This window comes from Lepidochelys olivacea, assembly GCF_965140295.1.
Source record: "Lepidochelys olivacea isolate rLepOli2 genome assembly, chromosome: 14".
Lineage (NCBI taxonomy): Eukaryota > Metazoa > Chordata > Testudines > Cheloniidae > Lepidochelys > Lepidochelys olivacea.
The window spans coordinates 22128092-22147828 of NC_140424.1; the positions used below are offsets into that span (position 1 = coordinate 22128092).

The 19737-nt window shown below is 46.8% G+C and overlaps 1 protein-coding gene across 2 annotated transcripts in view; it reads right to left on the reverse strand.

Moving 5' to 3' along the window:
- Positions 1 to 441: 441 nt before the first annotated feature.
- The window catches only part of FBXW10B (F-box and WD repeat domain containing 10B), a 35745-nt gene continuing 16449 nt past the window's right edge, over positions 442 to 19737 (reverse strand). Inside the window, exons 8-14 of one of the 2 annotated variants that reach the window (XM_084648215.1) lie at positions 18569 to 18690; positions 17827 to 17975; positions 15092 to 15234; positions 13096 to 13254; positions 10088 to 10374; positions 3874 to 4071; positions 442 to 1561 (exon numbers count right to left, since the gene is read on the reverse strand). In XM_084648215.1, coding sequence (XP_084504341.1) covers positions 687 to 1561; positions 3874 to 4071; positions 10088 to 10374; positions 13096 to 13254; positions 15092 to 15234; positions 17827 to 17975; positions 18569 to 18690 — 1933 coding nt within the window. In that variant the 3' untranslated portion in view covers positions 442 to 686. Of the gene's footprint in view, positions 1562 to 3873; positions 4072 to 9066; positions 9254 to 10087; positions 10375 to 13095; positions 13255 to 15091; positions 15235 to 17826; positions 17976 to 18568; positions 18691 to 19737 lie in introns of those variants that run through there. The other variant, XM_084648216.1, reaches the window with a different exon arrangement.

The following is a 19737-nucleotide window of genomic DNA, read 5'->3' on the forward strand; positions in this document are numbered from 1 at the left end:
ACAGACCTAAAAGTCGCAATTCTTCAACAAAAAAACCTTCAAAACCAGACTCTAACGAGAGACTGCTGAATTGGAACTAATTTGCAAACTGGACACCATTAACTTAGGCTTGAATAAAGACTGGGAGTGGATGTGTCATTACACAAAGTAAAACTATTTCCCCATGTTTATTTCTGCCCCCTACCATTCCTCTCACGTTCTTGTCAACTGCTGGAAATGGCCCATCTTGATTATCACTACAAAAGGGTTTTATTCCCTCTCCTGCTGGTAATAGCTCACCTTACCTGATCACTCTCATTACAGTGTGTATGGTAACACCCATTGTTTCATGTTCTCTGTGTATATAAATCTCCCCACTTTATTTTCCACTGCATGCATCCGATGAAGTGAGCTGTAGCTCACGAAAGCTTATGCTCAGATAAATTGGTTAGTCTCTAAGGTGCCACAAGTACTCCTGTTCTTTTTGACTATTTAACTATGTAAATAATATTTTCTTGAAGAATCATGCAGTGTTCCTTATATAATCCCTCCCCCCAACAGAACATTGATGGCCATGAGATGGTATCCTCAAATGGGGACCAAAGCTGAATCAAACAATTTGAGCAACCCAAGAAGCCCAAAATCCCATCTATTTCTTGGCATTTATTTCTTTAACAGAGCTGGTAGTGTACCTTAAGGAGCTTTGCTCAGACATACACATTAAGCCCAAGTTCAGGGGCAGCTATTTTTCCCTCCTTGGTGAAATCGTCTATGGGGAGGCCTTTAATTTTCTTTAACCAGGCCTTCCTGCACTCTTTTTGCTGGTCTGCTATATATTTTGTTCGGTGAGCTTGATACTCAACAGCTGTAGCTTCTTCATACATTTTCATCTGCTTCACTGTCAGAAGCCTGAACCCAGTATTCATCCGGTAAGGATTTGTGGTTTGTAAGAAGAAGGGACTTTCTCTCCGGATCCCTGCTTCAATTTTAGTTTGTGCGATCATCATGCGTGTTGGTTGGATGGATTCAGATGAGCTTGTGAAGTGGCCAATCAACTGAGCCCCACCCTCAGATCGGGAAGTGGCTCTGCCATGGCCAGTATGAACCTTCTTCTCTTCTGGCAAGCTGCAGCATGACTTGGAGCGTACAATCACGGGAGCAGGAATGAAAGAGTGGACTGCGGACCCATGCAAAGAGTTCTTCAAGTTGAGCTGCAATCTTTTGGTTTCAAAGGGTGTGGAAATTCTTTTCATAATCAGAGAGCCACTGGCAGATTTAATGTGTCTGAGTTGGGTTGACTGATCCTTTTTCTCTTGCTTAGGGATTTTGTATGTCTTCTCTTTAGGGCGTTCCTGGAGGAGCAGCGAAGGTCCCCAGACATCCCTGATTTTTGTATGGTGCATCATATTGGAGCTGACTTGGTCCTGCTTGTAGGCGTGCTGCAGCGTGCTGACAGTCAGGAGGATCTGGTCAGGAGAAATGGGACAATGCAGGCCTCGTTTCTTTATACGCTGTAAAGAGGCCTTAGCGTTTTCAGCAAGTGAAGATGCATGGACTGGAGAGTCGTAGCCAGATTCACTATCTATTTCCAAAAATAAACATGAAGAAAAGAAAAAATTATCTAACTATATATATCTGTATATATGGAAGTGATTTTACAGTGAGGCTGCTGGTGGTGGTGGTAGCCTGTTCGATCCTTCTTCGAGAGATGGAGTCCCCAAAGGGGGCTGATGATGGGCACTAAAGGGAAAGTCCTGGTGACTGAGTTTCCATGTTTACCCACAGAACAAGCACAGCATGAGGAGCAGCAGAACAAGCTTCCCCAACGCTGTCCGGTCTGATGTGTGTCCATCCTGAGGGTAGCAGAGGACCCTCTTTATGGGTTCAGTCACCATCATTCTTTGACCTGACTGCCAACAGTGGTGACAATTCTATGTTAGTTATCTATAGCGTGCCAGTTGCAATAGTCTGTAGATGCTAAATTTATGACACTGGGTGGACAATTGTTTGTGGGTACTCTGACACCTGTCCTGGTTTCCTTGAAGTCATGGTTTCTAATGGGAGTAGAATTGGGTCTCATGACAGGGATACCAGGAAGTGAACTCAAAATGCTAAGTCAGTTTCCAACATAAGCCGCTGAACAACAATCAGATGGTAACAACTTTTGGCCATTATATATCTGCACTAAGTTAGAATTGGAAAGCTCAAGGTGAACAAGGCATGGAGCTTCTGATGTCTGAACATTTTGGAGAGTGGTCTCTGTTGTGTGATGGGCACTTGAAGTGGGCCAATCACCATCTTTCATCATCATTCCAAGATTATCTGATTATGCCCAAAGTTAAGAAATGCTAGGGATTTTTAAAATGAGAAATATAGCAATATAGAGCACACAGCATTAGGGACTCTGTTCTTGCCAGGTATAGGTAAATGTTGAGCATTAACATGTAAGTAATCTGCAGGTAGAGATGGGCCTGATGCAAACCCCAGATCCAAACACCTCTGAATAGTAAGGATCAGATCCTCAGCTAGCGTAAAGTGGTGTCACTCCGTTGACTTCAGTGGAGCTGTGCCAATTTACACCAGCTGAAGATCTTGTCCTGGGGAAGTTTGAAATCCAAATCCAGACATGGATTCAAATCTTCCTGTTAATTTTTAATAAATAGAAGTGGGATTTATTTTCGTGACTTTTCTGTAGTTTTTACATTGCTGGCTCTAGATCTTTTGCGTCTTGTTCAGGTTTTCCTATTTATGAACCCTTTCTCTGTTTCTCTTTCTATTTCTATTTACGAAGCCCATTTCACATGCTTTAACCTATTACTAGTATTGTCTTTTCGCCCTCTCCTTACCCCACTTCATCCTAACCTACCTTTCTCTGTATTTCCATAGTCTAGGTAGCTTACCAACATGTCCACTGCTTCTCTTTTCTGTCCTCAGAGTCTTTGGGATTCAGTTATAATCCCCAACCAGTTCTGAATTTAAAACTCATCTGCCAGTACATAACATGCCATTGGCTTCTCTAATTTACTGTGTTAGCCAACGAAGCACTCATTGGAGTGGGAATAGTCACTGTAAGGTTTCTCTTTATCACAGCTCATTCCTCCAGTGAGAAAACCATTAAGAGCCATATTCTGCTCTCAGCTACAGCTGCCATTGAGAACAGAATTTGATCCAATACATTGCATAGGAAATATGGAGCCTATGGGAACATCATGAAGGGCTGTATCCAGCCTAGATCTATTCTAAAAAATAAAGCCCCAACCAACACTCGGGTCTGCCCAGACAAAATTAAAATACACTAATACAAACAATACAACAGAGAAGAAAAATGATTTCCATCAGATCACCAAGGAGCACACCTGTGATCTCTGGATTATTTTGTCAAATTTCAACGTCAACCACCTTGCTGGCTGCCTCAGCCATGTTGGAACAAAATGTATTTACAAAGTGACTTCTTGAGCAAACTAATATTGGCATTTAAATAGTAGCTAACCATTTCTTCTGAGAGCTTGTGTGTGGAAACCCTCTCCTTCCCTCCCCAGAGAAAGTTACTTTTTTAAGTAGATCAAAGTGACTTTGAAATGTAAAAGGAAATATAAAGTGTAGCAATAATTGCATAGAGGAAGAAATGGGACCAAATATTACAGAACTTTTCTAGGCTTCAGTTAGAAGAGATCACTTGTCTTCAATGTCTGTTCATCTGCCTGACCTAAAACAGTCTCATAATCATTGCAGGCCCCAAAGAGATCCACTTACCCAGTGCAGACTCTAGATCAAACTTCTCATTTACTGCAGGCCTCTTACCCAGAGCATATTACCCCTTACCATATAATCTGTCTATCTGTAATATGTCTAATGCAACCATCATGATAGCGTCTAGCCACCAAGATCTCTTACCGGATTCAGACAAGCTTTGTGGTGTTACTGCACCATATGTTTGACCTGAGTCCTCTGAATCACTGCTATAGACCTGTCGTCTCCCAGGAAGAGAGAATCTTTTCTTCTGGTCCGGCTTTATATCAAGGCAACCCATGCTCCTTTGCAAAGTCTGACTTGGCCAGGGAGCAGGTGCCTTCACAAATTCATAACGGAGACCTGCAAGAGAGGGAAGTGGATTAATCCTGTAGCATTAAGATTTTAAAGCTAATTGTCTTTTATCTATGAAGGTCGTCATTATGTATTTTTTGAGTCTTCTGGCTTTCGGTTACTATTTTGTTTCTAGTTCCAACTTCTAAAGTTAGTGAGCCATGGTTGACTGAAAAATATCTAGAAATGTTTGAGAAGCTAAAAGCATCAGAGAAGCTTGGAAGATAACGAGAGCTCCATGCCTCCTTGCTGGGACAGATTCAAATCTTGGTTATGCTGGTGTAAATCCATAGATTCTACAATCACTGACTCTGAGGATTTACACTGGTTGTAACAGAGGTTGGAATCTGGTTCATTCCCTCTCTATTGCTTATCTCCTTGTAACGCATGGGTCTTCAGACAGGTGAATGGCTGTGTTGGGTGTTAATGCCACATGACTGTTTTAACAATCCTAAGTAGCTGAGATGGCCCTGCATTTATGACATTAAGACATTTAATGGTCTTGCACTAAAGGACTAAAATGGAATCTAAGCTGTGAATTTCTTCACAATGTTTTTATTCTAATGACTATTTTAGGACTCAAAGACAAAAGCTTCGCAGTGTCTCAGACGTGCTGCTCTGTGATATAGAGCACAAGCTCAGAGTTGCAGGTTTCTGCATCACAATTTGGATTCAGTAGCCACCCACAGGGTATGTCTACACTACGAAATTAGGTCAAATTTATAGAAGTCGGTTTTTTAGAAATCGGTTTTATATATTTGAGTGTGTGTGTGTCCCCACAGAAAATGCTCTAAGTGCATTAATTCGGCGGAGTGCTTCCACAGTACCGAGGCTAGAGTCGACTTCTGGAGTATTGTACTGTGGGTAGCTATCCCACTGTTCCCGCAGTCTCCACTGCCCATTGGAATTCCAGGTTGAAATCCCAATGCCTGATGGGGCTAAAACATTGTCGCAGGTGGTTCTGGGTACATATCGTCAGGCCCCCATTCCGTCCCTCTCTCCCTCCGTGAAAGCAAGGGCAGACAATCGTTTTGCGCCTTTTTTCCTGAGTTACCTGTGCAGACACCATACCACGGCAAGCATGGAGCCCGTTCAGGTAACCGTCACCGTATGTCTCCTGGGTGCTGGCAGACGTGGTACTGCATTGCTATACAGCAGTATCAACCCATTGCCTTGTGGCAGCAGATGGTACAGTACGACTGGTAGCCATCATCGTCATGTCCAAGGTGCTCCTGGCCACGTCGGCCAGGAGTGCCTGGGCAGACATGGGTGCAGGGACTAAATCTGGAGTGACTTGACCAGGTCATTCTCTTTAGTCCTGTAGTCAGTCCTGTTGAACCATCTTATGGTGAGTAGGCAGGCGATACGGATTGCTAGCAGTCCTACTGTACCATCTTCTGCCAGGCAGGCAAGAGATGAGGATGGCTAGCAGTCCTACTGCACCGTCTTCTGCCGAGCAGCCATGAGATGTGGATGGCTTGCAGTCTTTCTGCACCGTCTGCTGCCAGCCAAAGATGTAAAAGATAGATGGAGTGGATCAAAGCAAGAAATAGACCACATTTGTTTTGTACTCATTTGCTTCTCCCCCTCCCCCGTCTAGGGGACTCATTCCTCTAGGTCACACTGCAGTCACTCACAGAGAAGGTGCAGCAAGGTAAATCTAGCCACGTATCAATCAGAGGCCAGACCAACCTCCTTGTTCCAATAGGAACAATTACTTAGGGCACCATTTCTTATTGGAACCCTCCGTGAAGTCCTGCCTGAAATACTCATTGATGTAAAGCCACCCCCTTTGTTGATTTTAATTCCCTGTAAGCCAACCCTGTAAGCCATGTCGTCAGTCGCCCCTCCGTCCGTCAGAGCAACGGCAGACAATCGTTCCGCGCCTTTTTTCTGTGCAGACGCCATACCAAGGCAAGCATGGAAGCTGCTCAGCTCACTTTGGCAATTAGGAGCACATTAAACACCACATGCATTATCCAGCAGTATATGCAGCACCAGAACCTGGCAGAGCGATATTGGGAGAGGAGGCAACGTCAGCGCGGTCACGTGAGTGATCAGGAAATGGACACAGATTTCTCTGAAAGCATGGGCCCTGCCAATGCATGCATCATGGTGCTAATGGGGCAGGTTCATGCTGTGGAACGCCGATTCTGGGCTCGGGAAACAAGCACAGACTGGTGGGACCTCATAGTGTTGCAGGTCTGGGACAATTCCCAGTGGCTGCGAAACTTTCGCATGCGTAAGGGCACTTTCATGGAACTTTGTGACTTGCTTTCCCCTGCCCTGAAGCGCATGAATACCAAGATGAGAGCAGCCCTCACAGTTGAGAAGCGAGTGGCGATAGCCCTGTGGAAGCTTGCAACGCCAGACAGCTACCGGTCAGTTGGGAATCAATTTGGAGTGGGCATATCTACTCTTGGGGCTGCTGTGATGCAAGTAGCCCACGCAATCAAAGATCTGCTGATATCAAGGGTAGTGACCCTGGGAAATGTGCAGGTCATAGTGGATGGCTTTGCTGCAATGGGATTCCCTAACTGTGGTGGGGCCATAGACGGAACCCATATCCCTATCTTGGCACCGGAGCACCAAGCCGCCAAGTACATAAACCGCAAGGGGTACTTTTCAACAGTGCTGCAAGCTCTGGTGGATCACAAGGGACGTTTCACCAACATCAAACATGGGATGGCCGGGAAAGGTACGTGACGCTCACATCTTCAGGAACTCTGGTCTGTTTCAAAAGTTGCAGGAAGGGACTTTATTTCCAGACCAGAAAATAACTGTTGGGGATGTTGAAATGCCTATAGTTATCCTTGGGGACCCAGCCTACCCCTTAATGCCATGGCTCATGAAGCCGTACACAGGCAGCCTGGACAGTAGTCAGGAGCTGTTCAACTACAGGCTGAGCAAGTGCAGAATGGTGGTAGAATGTGCATTTGGACATTTAAAGGCGCGCTGGCGCAGTTTACTGACTCGCTTAGACCTCAGCGAAACCAATATTCCCACTGTTATTACTTTTTGCTGTGCGCTCCACAGTATCTGTGAGAGTAAGGGGGAGACGTTTATGGCGGGGTGGGAGGTTGAGGCAAATCTCCTGGCTGCTGGTTACGCGCAGCCAGACACCAGGGCGGTTAGAAGAGCACAGGAGGGCGCGGTACGCATCAGAGAAGCTTTGAAAACCAGTTTCATGACTGGCCAGGCTACGGTGTGAAAGTTCTGTTTGTTTCTCCTTGATAAAACCCCCCGCCCCTTGGTTCACTCTACTTCCCTGCAAGCTAACCACTCTCCCCTCCTCCCTTTAATCATTGCTTGCAGAGGCAATAAAGTCATTTTTGCTTCACATTCATGCATTCTTTATTCATTCATCACACAAATAGGGGGATGACTACCAAGGTAGCCCAGGAGGGGTGGTGGAGAAGGGAAGGAAAATGCCACACAGCACTTCAAAAGTTTACAACTTTAAAATTTATTGAATGCCAGCCTTCTGTTTTTTGGGCAATCCTCTGTGGTGGAGTGGCTGGTTGGCCGGAGGCCCCCCCCCCGCCGTGTTCTTGGGCGTCTGGGTGTGGAGGCTATGGAACTTGGGGAGGAGGGCGGTTGGTTACACAGGGGCTGTAGTGGCAGTCTGTGCTCCAGCTGCCTTTGCTGCAGCTCAGCCATACACTGGAGCATACTGGTTTGGTCCTCCAGCAGCCTCAGCATTGAATCCTGCCTCCTCTCATCACGCTGTCGCCACATTTGAGCTTCAGCCCTCTCTTCAGCCTGCCACTTACTCTCTTCAGCCCGCCACCTCTCCTCCTGGTCATTTTGTGCTTTCCTGCACTCTGACATTATTTGCCTCCACACATTCGTCTGTGCTCTGTCAGTGCGGGAGGACAGCATGAGCTCAGAGAACATTTCATCACGAGTGCGTTTTTTTTTTTTTTTTTTTTTGTTTCTAATCTTCACTAGCCTCTGGGAAGGAGAAGATCCTGTGATCATTGAAACACATGCAGCTGGTGGAGAAAAAAAAAGGGACAGCGGTATTTAAAAAGACACATTTTATAAAACAGTGGCTACACTCTTTCAGAGTAAACCTTGCTGTTAACATTACATACATAGCACATGTGCTTTCGTTACAAGGTCGCATTTTGCCTCCCCCCACTGCATGGCTACCCCCTCAACTCTCCCCCCTCCCCGTGGCTAACAGCGGGGAACATTTCTGTTCAGCCACAAGCAAACAGCCCAGCAGGGACGGGCACCTCTGAGTGTCCCCTGAAGAAAAGCACCCTATTTCAACCAAGTGACCATGAATGATATCTCACTCTCCTGAGGATAACAAAGAGAGACAAAGAACGGATGTTGTTTGAACGCCAGCAAACATACACTGCAATGCTTTGTTGTACAATGATTCCCGAGTACGTGTTACTGGCCTGGAGTGGTAAAGTGTCCTAGCATGGAGGACGCAACAAGGCTGCCCTCCCCAGAAACCTTTTGCAAAGGCTTTGGGAGTACATCCAGGAGAGCCACAAATGCCAGGGCAAATGAATCCTTTCACATGCTTGCTTTTAAACCATGTATAGTATTTTGAAAGGTACACTCACCGGAGGTCCCTTCTCTGCCTGCCGGGTCCAGGAGGCAGCCTTGGGTGGGTTCGGGGGGTACTGGCTCCAGGTCCATGGTGAGAAACAGTTCCTGGCTGTCGGGAAAACCGGTTTCTCCGCTTGCTTGCTGTGAGCTATCTACAACCTCATCATCATCATCATCATCTTCTTTGTCCCCCAAAACCTGCTTCCGTGTTGCCTCCATCTCCATTGAAGGAGTCAAACAACACGGCTGGGGTAGTGGTGGCTGAACCCCCTAAAATGGCATGCAGCTCATCATAGAAGCGGCATGTTTGGGGCTCTGACCCGGAGCAGCCGTTCACCTCTCTGGTTTTCTGGTAGGCTTGCCTCAGCTCCTTAAGTTTCATGCGGCACTGCTTCGGGTCCCTGTTATGGCCTCTGTCCTTCATGCCCTGGGAGATTTTGACAAAGGTTTTGGCATTTCGAAAACTGGACCGGAGTTCTGATAGCACGGATTCCTCTCCCCAAATAGCGATCGGATCCCACACCTCCCGTTCAGTCCATGCTGGAGCTCTTTTGTGATTCTGGGATTCCATCATGGTCACCTCTGCTGATGAGCTCTGCATGGTCACCTGCAGCTTGCCACGCTGGCCAAACAGGAAATGAGATTCAAAAGTTTGCGGTTCTTTTCCTGTCTACCTGGCCAGTGCATCTGAGTTGAGAGTGCTGTCCAGAGCGGTCACAATGGAGCACTCTGGGATATCTCCCGGAGGCCAATACTGTCGAATTGTGTCCACAGTACCCCAAATTCGACCCGGCAAGGCCGATTTAAGCGCTAATCCACTTGTCAGGGATGGAGTAAGGAAATCGATTTTAAGAGCCCTTTAAGTCGAAATAAAGGGCTTCATCGTGTGGACGGGTGCAGGTTTACATCGATTTAACGCTGCTAAATTCAACCTAAAGTCCTAGTGTAGACCAGGGCATAGACTCAGACTGCATCGGAATGTTACAGTTTGAAGAGTGCAAACCTGTTGGATTTAATCTTCATCTTGGTTGTGAAGTCTAATCACAGATGCTGCTTAGACTTATACTGTGGGGGGGGGGGATTTTAAAATAAGTAATAATTTGTGCACCACTCAGCAGGTACTTAAGCATATGCCTAACTTTAAGCACATGAGTAATCCCACTGACTTCAGTGAGAGTACTCACATACTTAAAATTAGACACTTGAATAGCTTGCTGAATTAAGGCCTCAATTTTCTGTTGCACCCTGCTTCTCACAGGATCCTAAAGGGCCTTACAAAATATATACATCGCTAAAATGCAGCAGCCGTCTAGCACACATCCCTGGACAATGGTGGGGGACTGGGCTAGGACAGTGGGTACCTGAAAATATTTCCTAACTCATTTTCTAAACTGACTAGATTTCAGGTTGGGGCTGCCCCTTTAACACAGTGCACTGCAAGAGATGTATACAGTACCTAACGGTGTCCCGCAATCCCTTGTTGACCGACGGCGAATCAAGTATGCCAACATTATCTGGTCCTCATCTGGTTTCTCCTCGGAATAAAGTGTCTTCCTGTGGCTGGCAACATCATGTTTCACATGCCGAGAGTGAACATATGGATAGGGCAGCATTCTGACCCTGATTTCATTGTGCTTTTCCTTAGCCTTTGTTACTTCCTCTCTGTCAGCCTGTAGCGTGTAGTCCCACTCTACATCCTCAAACTGGAACATCAATATGCTGCTCAGAGCATTGATCACCATCCTAGGAAGGGAAGAGGAACAGTGCTAAGAAACACACCTTGTAATAATGGTGTAGCAGTTACCTGTTGTGCCAGATTGCTTGCGTGCACTGGTGCAGATGCTGAGGTGCATAACTAGAATTGAAGTTGCAATTGCTTGGTTGGGGAAAAGAAAATGAGCAGTGTTTAGATTGTTGCCAGCCCTGATGATCATCTGATCATTGCCAGCTCGTTCCAATTAATGTAAACTGAATGTAAAGAACACTGTTGAGTTCGTGCATTGCTAGATACAACTGGGAATAATGGGATGAAATCAGTGATGAGCTGCCAAAATGTTAATAACTGGTTCCCTATAAAAAGTTCTGATTTAAGGGATGTGCCTCTGGCCTGCCCCCTTTCACCCCCCCGGCTCCATTCTGCCCCCCGGGCTCTGTCCTGCCCCCCTGCCCTCCCCAGGCCCATTCTCCATCCCAGGTGCCTGCTGGTGGTGCAGGAGTCCTGTAGCCCTTGCACCAGTGAGGTCGCTCCCATCATGGGGGGTGGGGGCTCCCTGCAGGCAAAGGCTGCCATCTGCCCGACTCCCCACTGTGGGATGTGAGCGTCCCTGAGTGGCAGAGGCCAGACAGCCCCACAGCGCAGGAGCGGGAGAGACTGTGGGGGGGCTCGCCCCAGCATGCCCAAGGCAGCCCCCAGCCATGGCACCAGCTGCCCTTGCCCAGCTCCTGGGGCAGAGGAGGCTGCTGCTGCCAGAGGCCTGACTCCGCGGCGCTACGCGGCGCCCAGTCACATGATGCCTGATCTCCCTGCCCAGCGCAGCCGGTCGCACTTCCTGGGCCGGGCAGGAAGCAGCATGGAGCTCAGGCTGCTGAGTGAGGCGGCATCGGATTGGCCTCTGCGCGCAGGGCCCCAGAGCGGCTGCCTGGATGGCTGCGCAGCGCAGGTACCAGCCGCAGCGCGGCCCCTGCCCCAAGACAGGATGCGGGGCCCTGCAGCCCTTCCCTAGCCTCGCGCCCCCCAAACGGTGCTGCTCCATGCACCCCCCTCTAGCACCGAGCCTCTTCTCCATCCAGGGCTGGCTCTAGGATTTTTGCCGCCGCAAGCAAAAAAATTTTTGGCCGCCGCCCGCTTTTTTTCATGACCTCCCTGCCCCTGGCTCCGCCCCTTCCCCAAATCCCCAGCCCCACCTCCTCCCCCGGGCATGCTGCATTCCCCCCCCCCCCCGTTGCTTCCTGCGGCTTCCCTCTCAACCTCCCGCCCTTGCTCACCTCCACTCTGCCTGCTCCCCTGAACACACCGCCTCCCCCCCATCAGGCGAGGGAGAGGCAGGAAGTAACTGGGCAGGGGGTTAGAGGAACCACTCTCTGCCCCAGCTCACCACCGCTCCACCGCTGCCGCCTCCCCGGAGCGCACCGCCGCTTGGCTTCTCCCTCCCTCCCAGGCTTGCCGCGCCAAACAGCTGTTTGGCGCGCAGCAAGCCTGGAAGGGAGGGGGCGAGGAGAAGCGGAGCGGTGGCGGCGCACTCAGGGGAGCAGGCGGAGGTGGAGCGGAGGTGAGTTGGGGTGGCGAGGGCACATTTCTAGGGGCAGCATGGCCGGCGCCGGAATGCCACCCCTAGAAATGTGCCACCCCGAGCACCTTCTTGTTGGTGCCTAGAGCCGGCCCTGTCTCCAACAGCCCCCTTCTATAACACTGAGCCCTACACCATGCACCCTCCCTAGTTCCGCGAGTCGGGGCCCCCTTGGCCTGGGGGGCTGCCCTAGCCGAACCCCAGCCTGGCTGGGACTTTCTGGGGTGGCGACTGCCTACCCAGCCCCTCCCGTTCCCCATCCCCTGACCGCCCCCCCAGAACCTCCGCCCCCTCCAACCGCTCCCTGCTCCTTATCCAACCCCTCCTCCCAGCCCAGGCCCCTTACCATGCTGCTCAGGGCAGCGTGTATGGATGCCGCGCGGCCCGCTGGAGCTCGCAGCCCCACCCCCTCACCATGCCGCTCAAAGCGGCAGACACTGCAGAGCTGCCCAGGAGCGGTCCAGATCGCTGGCGCTGGCTCTGCATGCTGAGGCTCTGCGAGAGGGGGGAAGACGGTGGAGGGGCTGGGGAGCCCTAACAACCAGTTCTAAAATGGCTTCTAAATTTAACAACCGGTTCGCGTGAACCAGTGTGAACCGGCTCCTGCTCACCACTGGATGAAATCATGAAAAGGACAAATGTTCTGACTGTTAGGCTGTGAAATAGCTCCCAAGAGAAATGGTAGTTGTCCTGTTGTTAGGGACCCTTGAATCGGGGTGAAAACACACTGGGAACACACTGGAGGGAACAAGCCTACTCTTGTCTAGAAGGATGGATGTGATGAGTAGGCCTTTTCAATCTCTTACATTTATGAAAATGCAGTAGAACACTGGCGTGTTAAGAGCACACGTGGGCCTGATCCTGAACCCACCCAAACTCTGAGGAAATTCAGATAGCAATCTTGATCCCACTTTATAGCTTTGCCCCATCTCTAAAATGGGCCTGAATCTAAACATCAGGATGAATATCCAATGTTTTGGGGAAGTTTGGATTGAAATCCAAACCAAAACACCACACCTACTTAATAGAATAACATATTGCAGTGATCCATAGTCAATAAATCAGCAGAATCCTCTAAAAAACCCCCACTTGTTAGGGCTGTAAAAAGGACATGATTTCTTGAGCAACACAGTCTGTCTAACTGGCTCAGAGTCTGAGTGCAACTGCTATTACCCACCTATTTTCTACAATGCAGAAGGACACCACAGGGTCACCTCTGCTATTGGCCCTCATCACCTTCAGGCAGGTCCCAGTCAGGAAGTTAAATATACGTATTTTTCCATCAGCGCAGCCACTGATGACTCGGAGATACAGAAACGCCAGATACAGGACTTCCCTGAAAACAAAACACCGGAGCATAAGCACATTCTTTATTCCTACATGGGAAGATTGAAGTAACAATGTTCTTTCTTGGATGGTGAGTGAAGCAGGTCCATCTCTGCCTACAGGGTAGATGAGAGAACTAGTCAGGTTTAAAAGAGGCTGGGGAGGATGAAAGTCACCCAGAAAATTCCTCCCTAATCATTGCTGCCTTTGGAATGGAGAGATGGCCAAAATTATGAAGTCCAGACAATTTGTTGGTCATGCTCAAAAGATGAACGAAGCAGTCATTCGTAGCAACCACTGTGTTTAAGACCAGTCGCGGCATATTAGCTTTGCCAGTAGGCATTTTCAATCACATCTCTTCCTTTAAATAACCACTGAAAGTAAATGCAAACAGTATGGTGATGTAGTCTTATCACAGCACAGTTAAAATCACAAAATGTCATGATATGCAAAGGGAATGGTTTCCACAACAAAACTAATGTCTCCATGTTTCACATATGCACTATCTTCTGTTAGTCTTTTCTGCCAAAATAAGTAGCTTAACGTGCTGCTGAATATATATTAGAGGTTCCTGAAATTTTGATGCATCTGGATCCCATTTAATCTTAAATCATCCCTGCTTCCATGTCAATAACAAAGAGAAGGGAATTATCTTGTTTTCCTGAACTCCTTGACTCACAGTGGATCATTTGCCCCTGGACTGGGATAAGAGCCACCTCAAGTTTAGGTGGATTGAATCCTAGATGTTAGCATTCATCATGGCTGGGATCATTTGCATCTAAAGTCTTTACAGTTTACTTCCAGAAGGCATAAGATCTGAATTAGTTTTTCTGCCAAAGAATTGTGTTTTGTTTATTCTGTTTTTTCACCTGCACTCACGTCATACTAACTATAGGCAGGATTAGTATTGCCACCTATTTTTAAGTTTGCCTAACACTTCCTGTTATAAGACCCACTTTCCAATGGCCTTTAACTCTATCTAACCGTAACTGCGCTGAAATTTGCCATGTTGGGTGTCTGCCTCACGTTGGATGTTTTTGGGAAATTTCAGTCAAAATGATTTAGATGTTTCGATAACAAGGCAAAGGAAAAACACATTGTTTTTCTCCTTATTAAAAATGCTGTGACCTTTTATTGAACAACTCTTGTATCAACAGGCTTTGGAGCGAGACTTGAAATTTGGCAATATATGAGTATGTACTAAAATGCTGTATCATAATGCATACGCATAAGAGGACTGATTTAAGGTTGCACAGGCAACCTTCATTTTGGCATACCCTAATTTTGGAGGTTTTGCCTTTGCAACCTTAATAATGTTTCTTGAAGGTATATTATCATCATGGGTGAAATCCTGGCCTTATTGGAAATCAATGGCAAAACACCCATTCTCTTCAGTAGGGCCAGGATTTCACCCCATGTATTTAGTCCGTCAGTGCTTTTCTGTACACTTGAGGACCTCTTCATCACCATATATAATATCATACATAATAGTTTTCCCAAATGTCTAGCTTTATTGTGTCATGGGACAACATTGAATGCTGCTATTCCCTTGTGAAGGTACGAGTCATGCAAGATACACAGTCCTAGGACTTTAATTCCATCTGTTCTGCGGGGGATTCCTTACTCGGGAGTCACTGTTCCACTGAATAACAGTGAATTCCTGTAAAACAAAAACCCCGCTCCCTGCAGGAGAGGGAAAATTTTAAAGTGTTAGGACTGTGAATTAACACATTCTATGTAGACATATTCCTAAGCAGGTAACAGAGTTCACTTTATTTATATTCAGAGCTATAGGAAACATGTAGACATTTGTTATCTGTGGATTCCAACATGTGAATGATACCTACTGTGGGTGCCTGAAAGCCATTAGACATCTCTTATGTTTTCCCACCATGCTCCATCCCAGGACAAATCCATCAGAGCTTCCTGTCACTAGATGCCATTGATCAAAGGCCAGGCATTTTACTGGGCCTTGGTGCCCTTCTAAGGTCTGAAACATGAAAGAGCCACGTGTCACATAGTGTAACATACTATAAGAATTCTGGGCATACACATAGCCCCAATCAATCTCATGTTACAATACTGCCCGCCTATGCTTTATAGTGGATTCTGTAAAGGGTTACAATAAGCCTTTTGGTAATAGTTTTGATTCAGTAGTCACTGTAAGTAAAACATGCCAGGCTCACTCTTGGTGGCCAGACACTAATGTGAACTTATTCATTCATTGGCCAGAATCACTGTGTGTACTATGTGTAGGGCCATATCAAATTCACAACTACGAAAAACGTGTCACGGACCATGAAATCTGGTATTTTGTGTGTTTTTAGCCTCCCTGTGAAATCTGTATAATATAGATCAGAGTTTCTCAGATTGGGGGTCCTGACCCAAAAGGGAGTTGCAGGGGGGGGTCACAGGGTTATTTTAGGGAGGTTGCAGTATTGCCACCTTTACTTCTGTGCTGACTTCAGAGCTGGGTGGCCGGAGAGTGGTGGCTGTTGGCTGGGTGCCCAGCTCTGAAGGCAGAACCCCACCAGCAGCAGTGCAGAAGTAAGGGTGGCAACCCCATACCATACCATCCTTACTTCTGTGTGGCTGCTGGCGCTGCCCTCAGAGCTGGGTGCCCAGCCTGCAGCCACCGCTCTCCGGCCCCCCAGCTCTGAAGGCAGCACCACCGCCAGCAGCAGCGCAGAAGAAGGGAAAGCAGTACCGCAACCCCCCTCCACACACGCACACGCCCAGTAACCTCGCGATCCCCCCACTCCTTTTTGGGTCAGGACCCCTGACAGTTACAACACCATGAAATTTCAGATTTAAATAGCTGAAATAATGAAATGTATTATTTTTAAAATCCTATAACCATGAAATTGACCAAAATGGACCGTCAATTTGGTAGGGCCCTCACTATGTGCATGTTATTATTGCAGCTGAGAATTAAACTGAGACCTTTAGGGTCTGTTAAGTGAATAATCAACCAGGGAAGACAATATGAAACTGCCCCTAACCAAGCTAGTAGGAGCCGTATGTAAACTTGGGTCATCTAGAAATGGAATATCTTACCCTCGATAAACATCTGTACATGCAATTCCATCAGACTTTTTTCCATCAATAGAAACTGCTTTTCGCCTCTCAAAGAACAGGAGATACACTGGTATGACTGAAATCAAACTGGCTCTGATCTTTAAATTACAGTGCAGCTGTCTGGATATCCCTAATCTTTATAAACTGTTTTTGTTTCTGCTAGAAACAAATTTCATTTCTTAGTCTAACTATGCGTCATCCCCAGCCCTGAAATACAGCTATTATCCAGAAAATCCCTGCTTGTGAACGTTCACCCAAACAAAAGCTCAATCATATAAATATCTGCAAACAGCAAAAAATTAAAGATCAGATCAACTGTCAATTTTTAATTTGGTGAATTGTTTGCCAATAGGCTCTTACACAGGTCAGCCATCACTAATTCTGTTGATCATCGGTTACCAGTTTCATACTTTTTTCTTTCTTTCTTTTTAAAAAACGCCTTTGGTGTAAACAAAAAACCATGACTAGCTGGGGTGAACAGATACGTAAAGGGTTTTTATAAAGAGGACAGTGATCAATTGTTCTCCATGTTCACCAAGGGAATCAGAGACTCATAGAGGTTAGAAGGGACCACAAGGCTCTATCTAGTCTAACCCCCCCAAGAGTTCAGCTGTCCAGATTGGCTTAGTTTGCAGCAAGGCAGATTTAGGTAATTAGGAAAAACTTTCTAACTAAGAATAGTTGAGCATTGGAACAGGTTACCTGGGGAGGTTATGGCATCCCATCAATGGAGGATTTTAAGAACAGTCTAGATGAATATCTGTCAGGGATGGTTTAGGTAAACTTAATCCTGCCTCAGTGCAGGGGAATAGACTAGATGATCAGGTCCCTTCCAACCCTCCATTTCTATGATTCAGTGTGTAGTAGAGAAAGAGAGAGCCTACTGTAAGATCTGAGGCTGTGAATCAAAGTCAGGCCATGTATTAAAGCAGATGTTTGCAAGTTCACTGTCCAGTACATGAATTTGACAAAGTTGTTGCTAGTGTACTAGGCTCTAGATATTTGCATAAATATATTCCAGCTAGTACAGATACATCCCCATCTAGTTTAAGATGGTTTGACAAAACAATGAATAGGGATGTTTTGTTCAAGATATTGGGAACCAGGGGAGATAACAAACAGATGTCATGAAACACATAAGATGGTGCGTAAGATGTTTTTTCCAGTTATTTGTCTCAGTCTATAAATGTCAGGGTACCTTGCCTTAATCCTTTGTCTAGCCAAGGGGGCAGCAGAGAGTCCTGCTTGCTGACTGAGCTGAGTCCATTGTAATGGGCCTGCATATGTTAGGGTACCCATAGACATAGATCCAGGGAGCTAGTCCTGTGCTTTGTTGACAGTAAACCTGGCTGAGCTCCTTCGCCACTGAACTGAGTCAGTGGTCTTTCTAGGTAGTACTATCGAGGTCTGCTGGGCCAGCTAGCTGCACAGAGCAGGGACCGCACACAGAGAGAAAACACCCAAATACGTTTCCAGAGCACGCTATGATTAGGAAGAAACATACCTTGATCAACACGCACGTATCAGCGTGCCACACTTTCACCAACCCTTTTTCGCAACCGCTCACAATGTGGGTGTTGTTGATTTTAGCTGTCCAAATGGCATCTTTGTGTTTTAAAGTTTTGATGCATCGCCCGGTGTTTAAATCCCACACTGTTAGAAGTGGGAAGGAGAAACATAAATAATGTCCACATTTATTTGTCTGTATCGCTCTGCAAAATGCGAATACAAATTCTTATTTGAGTCCACAGTTGTACCTAAAGGCCTCAGCTGAGTTCAGAGCCCCCTTGTGCTAGGTGCTGCATGGAGACAAACCCTGCCCTGAAGCGTTCACAAACCAAATAGAGAAAGCAATGGAGTATCATTATAACCACAGTTGAGAACCTAAGGTCACCACAGGAAGTCTATAGCAGAGCTGAGGACTGAATCCAGGTGTCTCAAGTCCCATTGCCATAACCATAACGCCATTCATATTGTATAAAACCACCCTAATAGGAGTTGCATGCGTGGCCATTGCTTGCAGAGCAAACTAAGCTCCATTGTGAGAGTTTGAAATCCACCCCCTGATTTCTACACTGGTTGTCAGGGTCACACATTGTCTGTGCTATAAATATACATATTGGGCCACTTTCCCTGCTGGTCTAAGCCAATCCAAACCCCTTTGCTGTTACCACTGGGATTTGGAATGCGGCTGGCGGTGGCCCCCCATCAAAGCCTTGGGGCTATTTCGGCAATTGCTTGCTCACCTTTGACCATGCAATCTCTTGCTCCTGACACAATCCTGTTTTTGTACATGTCCAGGCAAGTGATGGTCCCCGTGTGACCGTTAAGGATCTTCACACAAGCCCCAGTGAATATATTCCAGCATCTGCAAAGTAAAGACCAAGAAGGGGAGAATCCTGTGATTCATTAATTGTTAATTAATGACTTATTTGTTATTATTGCCAGCTAATGGGCCTGGTTCTCCTCGCACATACACTGGTGTAAGTCAGGAGTAATTCCACTGAGGTCAATGAAGTAACACTGAGAAAAGCCCGATGTAAGGGCAGTAGAATCAGTCCCTAATATGTAGATACCTGATCTTATATTTTGTTCCGGTGGCCCCAGGGCTGTCATGGTCATATACATCTGGATTGCTTCTCTGGCTACCCAGCAATGGCTACCTCTGGCCTCCAAATGTAACAATCCTTCAAACAGCCCCATTTCCATCAAGCAGCTGCCAAGAAGACTTACAGCCACTTCACTGAGAAAACCCAAGCACATGGATATAGCAAAGACCATCCCATGCTGAAGCAGGTGGGAGACAAAGACTCCATATCTGTGTAGACTCTTTCCCCTCCTATTACACTGATGTGGCCTTTGAAACAGGCCCTGCCATTGTCATCCCAGAGCTGGAGAACCTGACTTGGGTCTCCGCTTGTGGGCATAATGCAGGGCTATTGTGGCAGCAGATTATTAGTATCCTGAAATTAGTAACACTGGAATGCGTTACCTAGGGAGGTGGTGGAATCTCCTTCCTTAGATATTTTTAAGGTCAGGCTTGACAAAGCCCTGGCTGGGATGATTTAGTTGGTGTTGGTCCGGCTTTGAGCAGGGGGTTGGACTAGATGACCTCCTGAGGTCCCTTCCAACCCTGATATTCTATGATTCTATGATCCTAAGAATTAGTGACAGAGATGACATAAGACTTCCCATTCCCCAACTTCAACGAGGACATGTATCCTGACCTACACCAGTGTATGCCTTTGCATAGTATAAAGCTGCCTCTATACTTTCTTCCAAGTGCACTGGAAAGTGGTCAGATACCATGGGAATGAGTTGGTATCAAAATGATGGGAAGATTTAAAAAAAGCCTCCCAAACTTCAGGGGTGAACTCCTAGCCCTATTGAACTGAGTGGGAGTTTTGGTATGGAC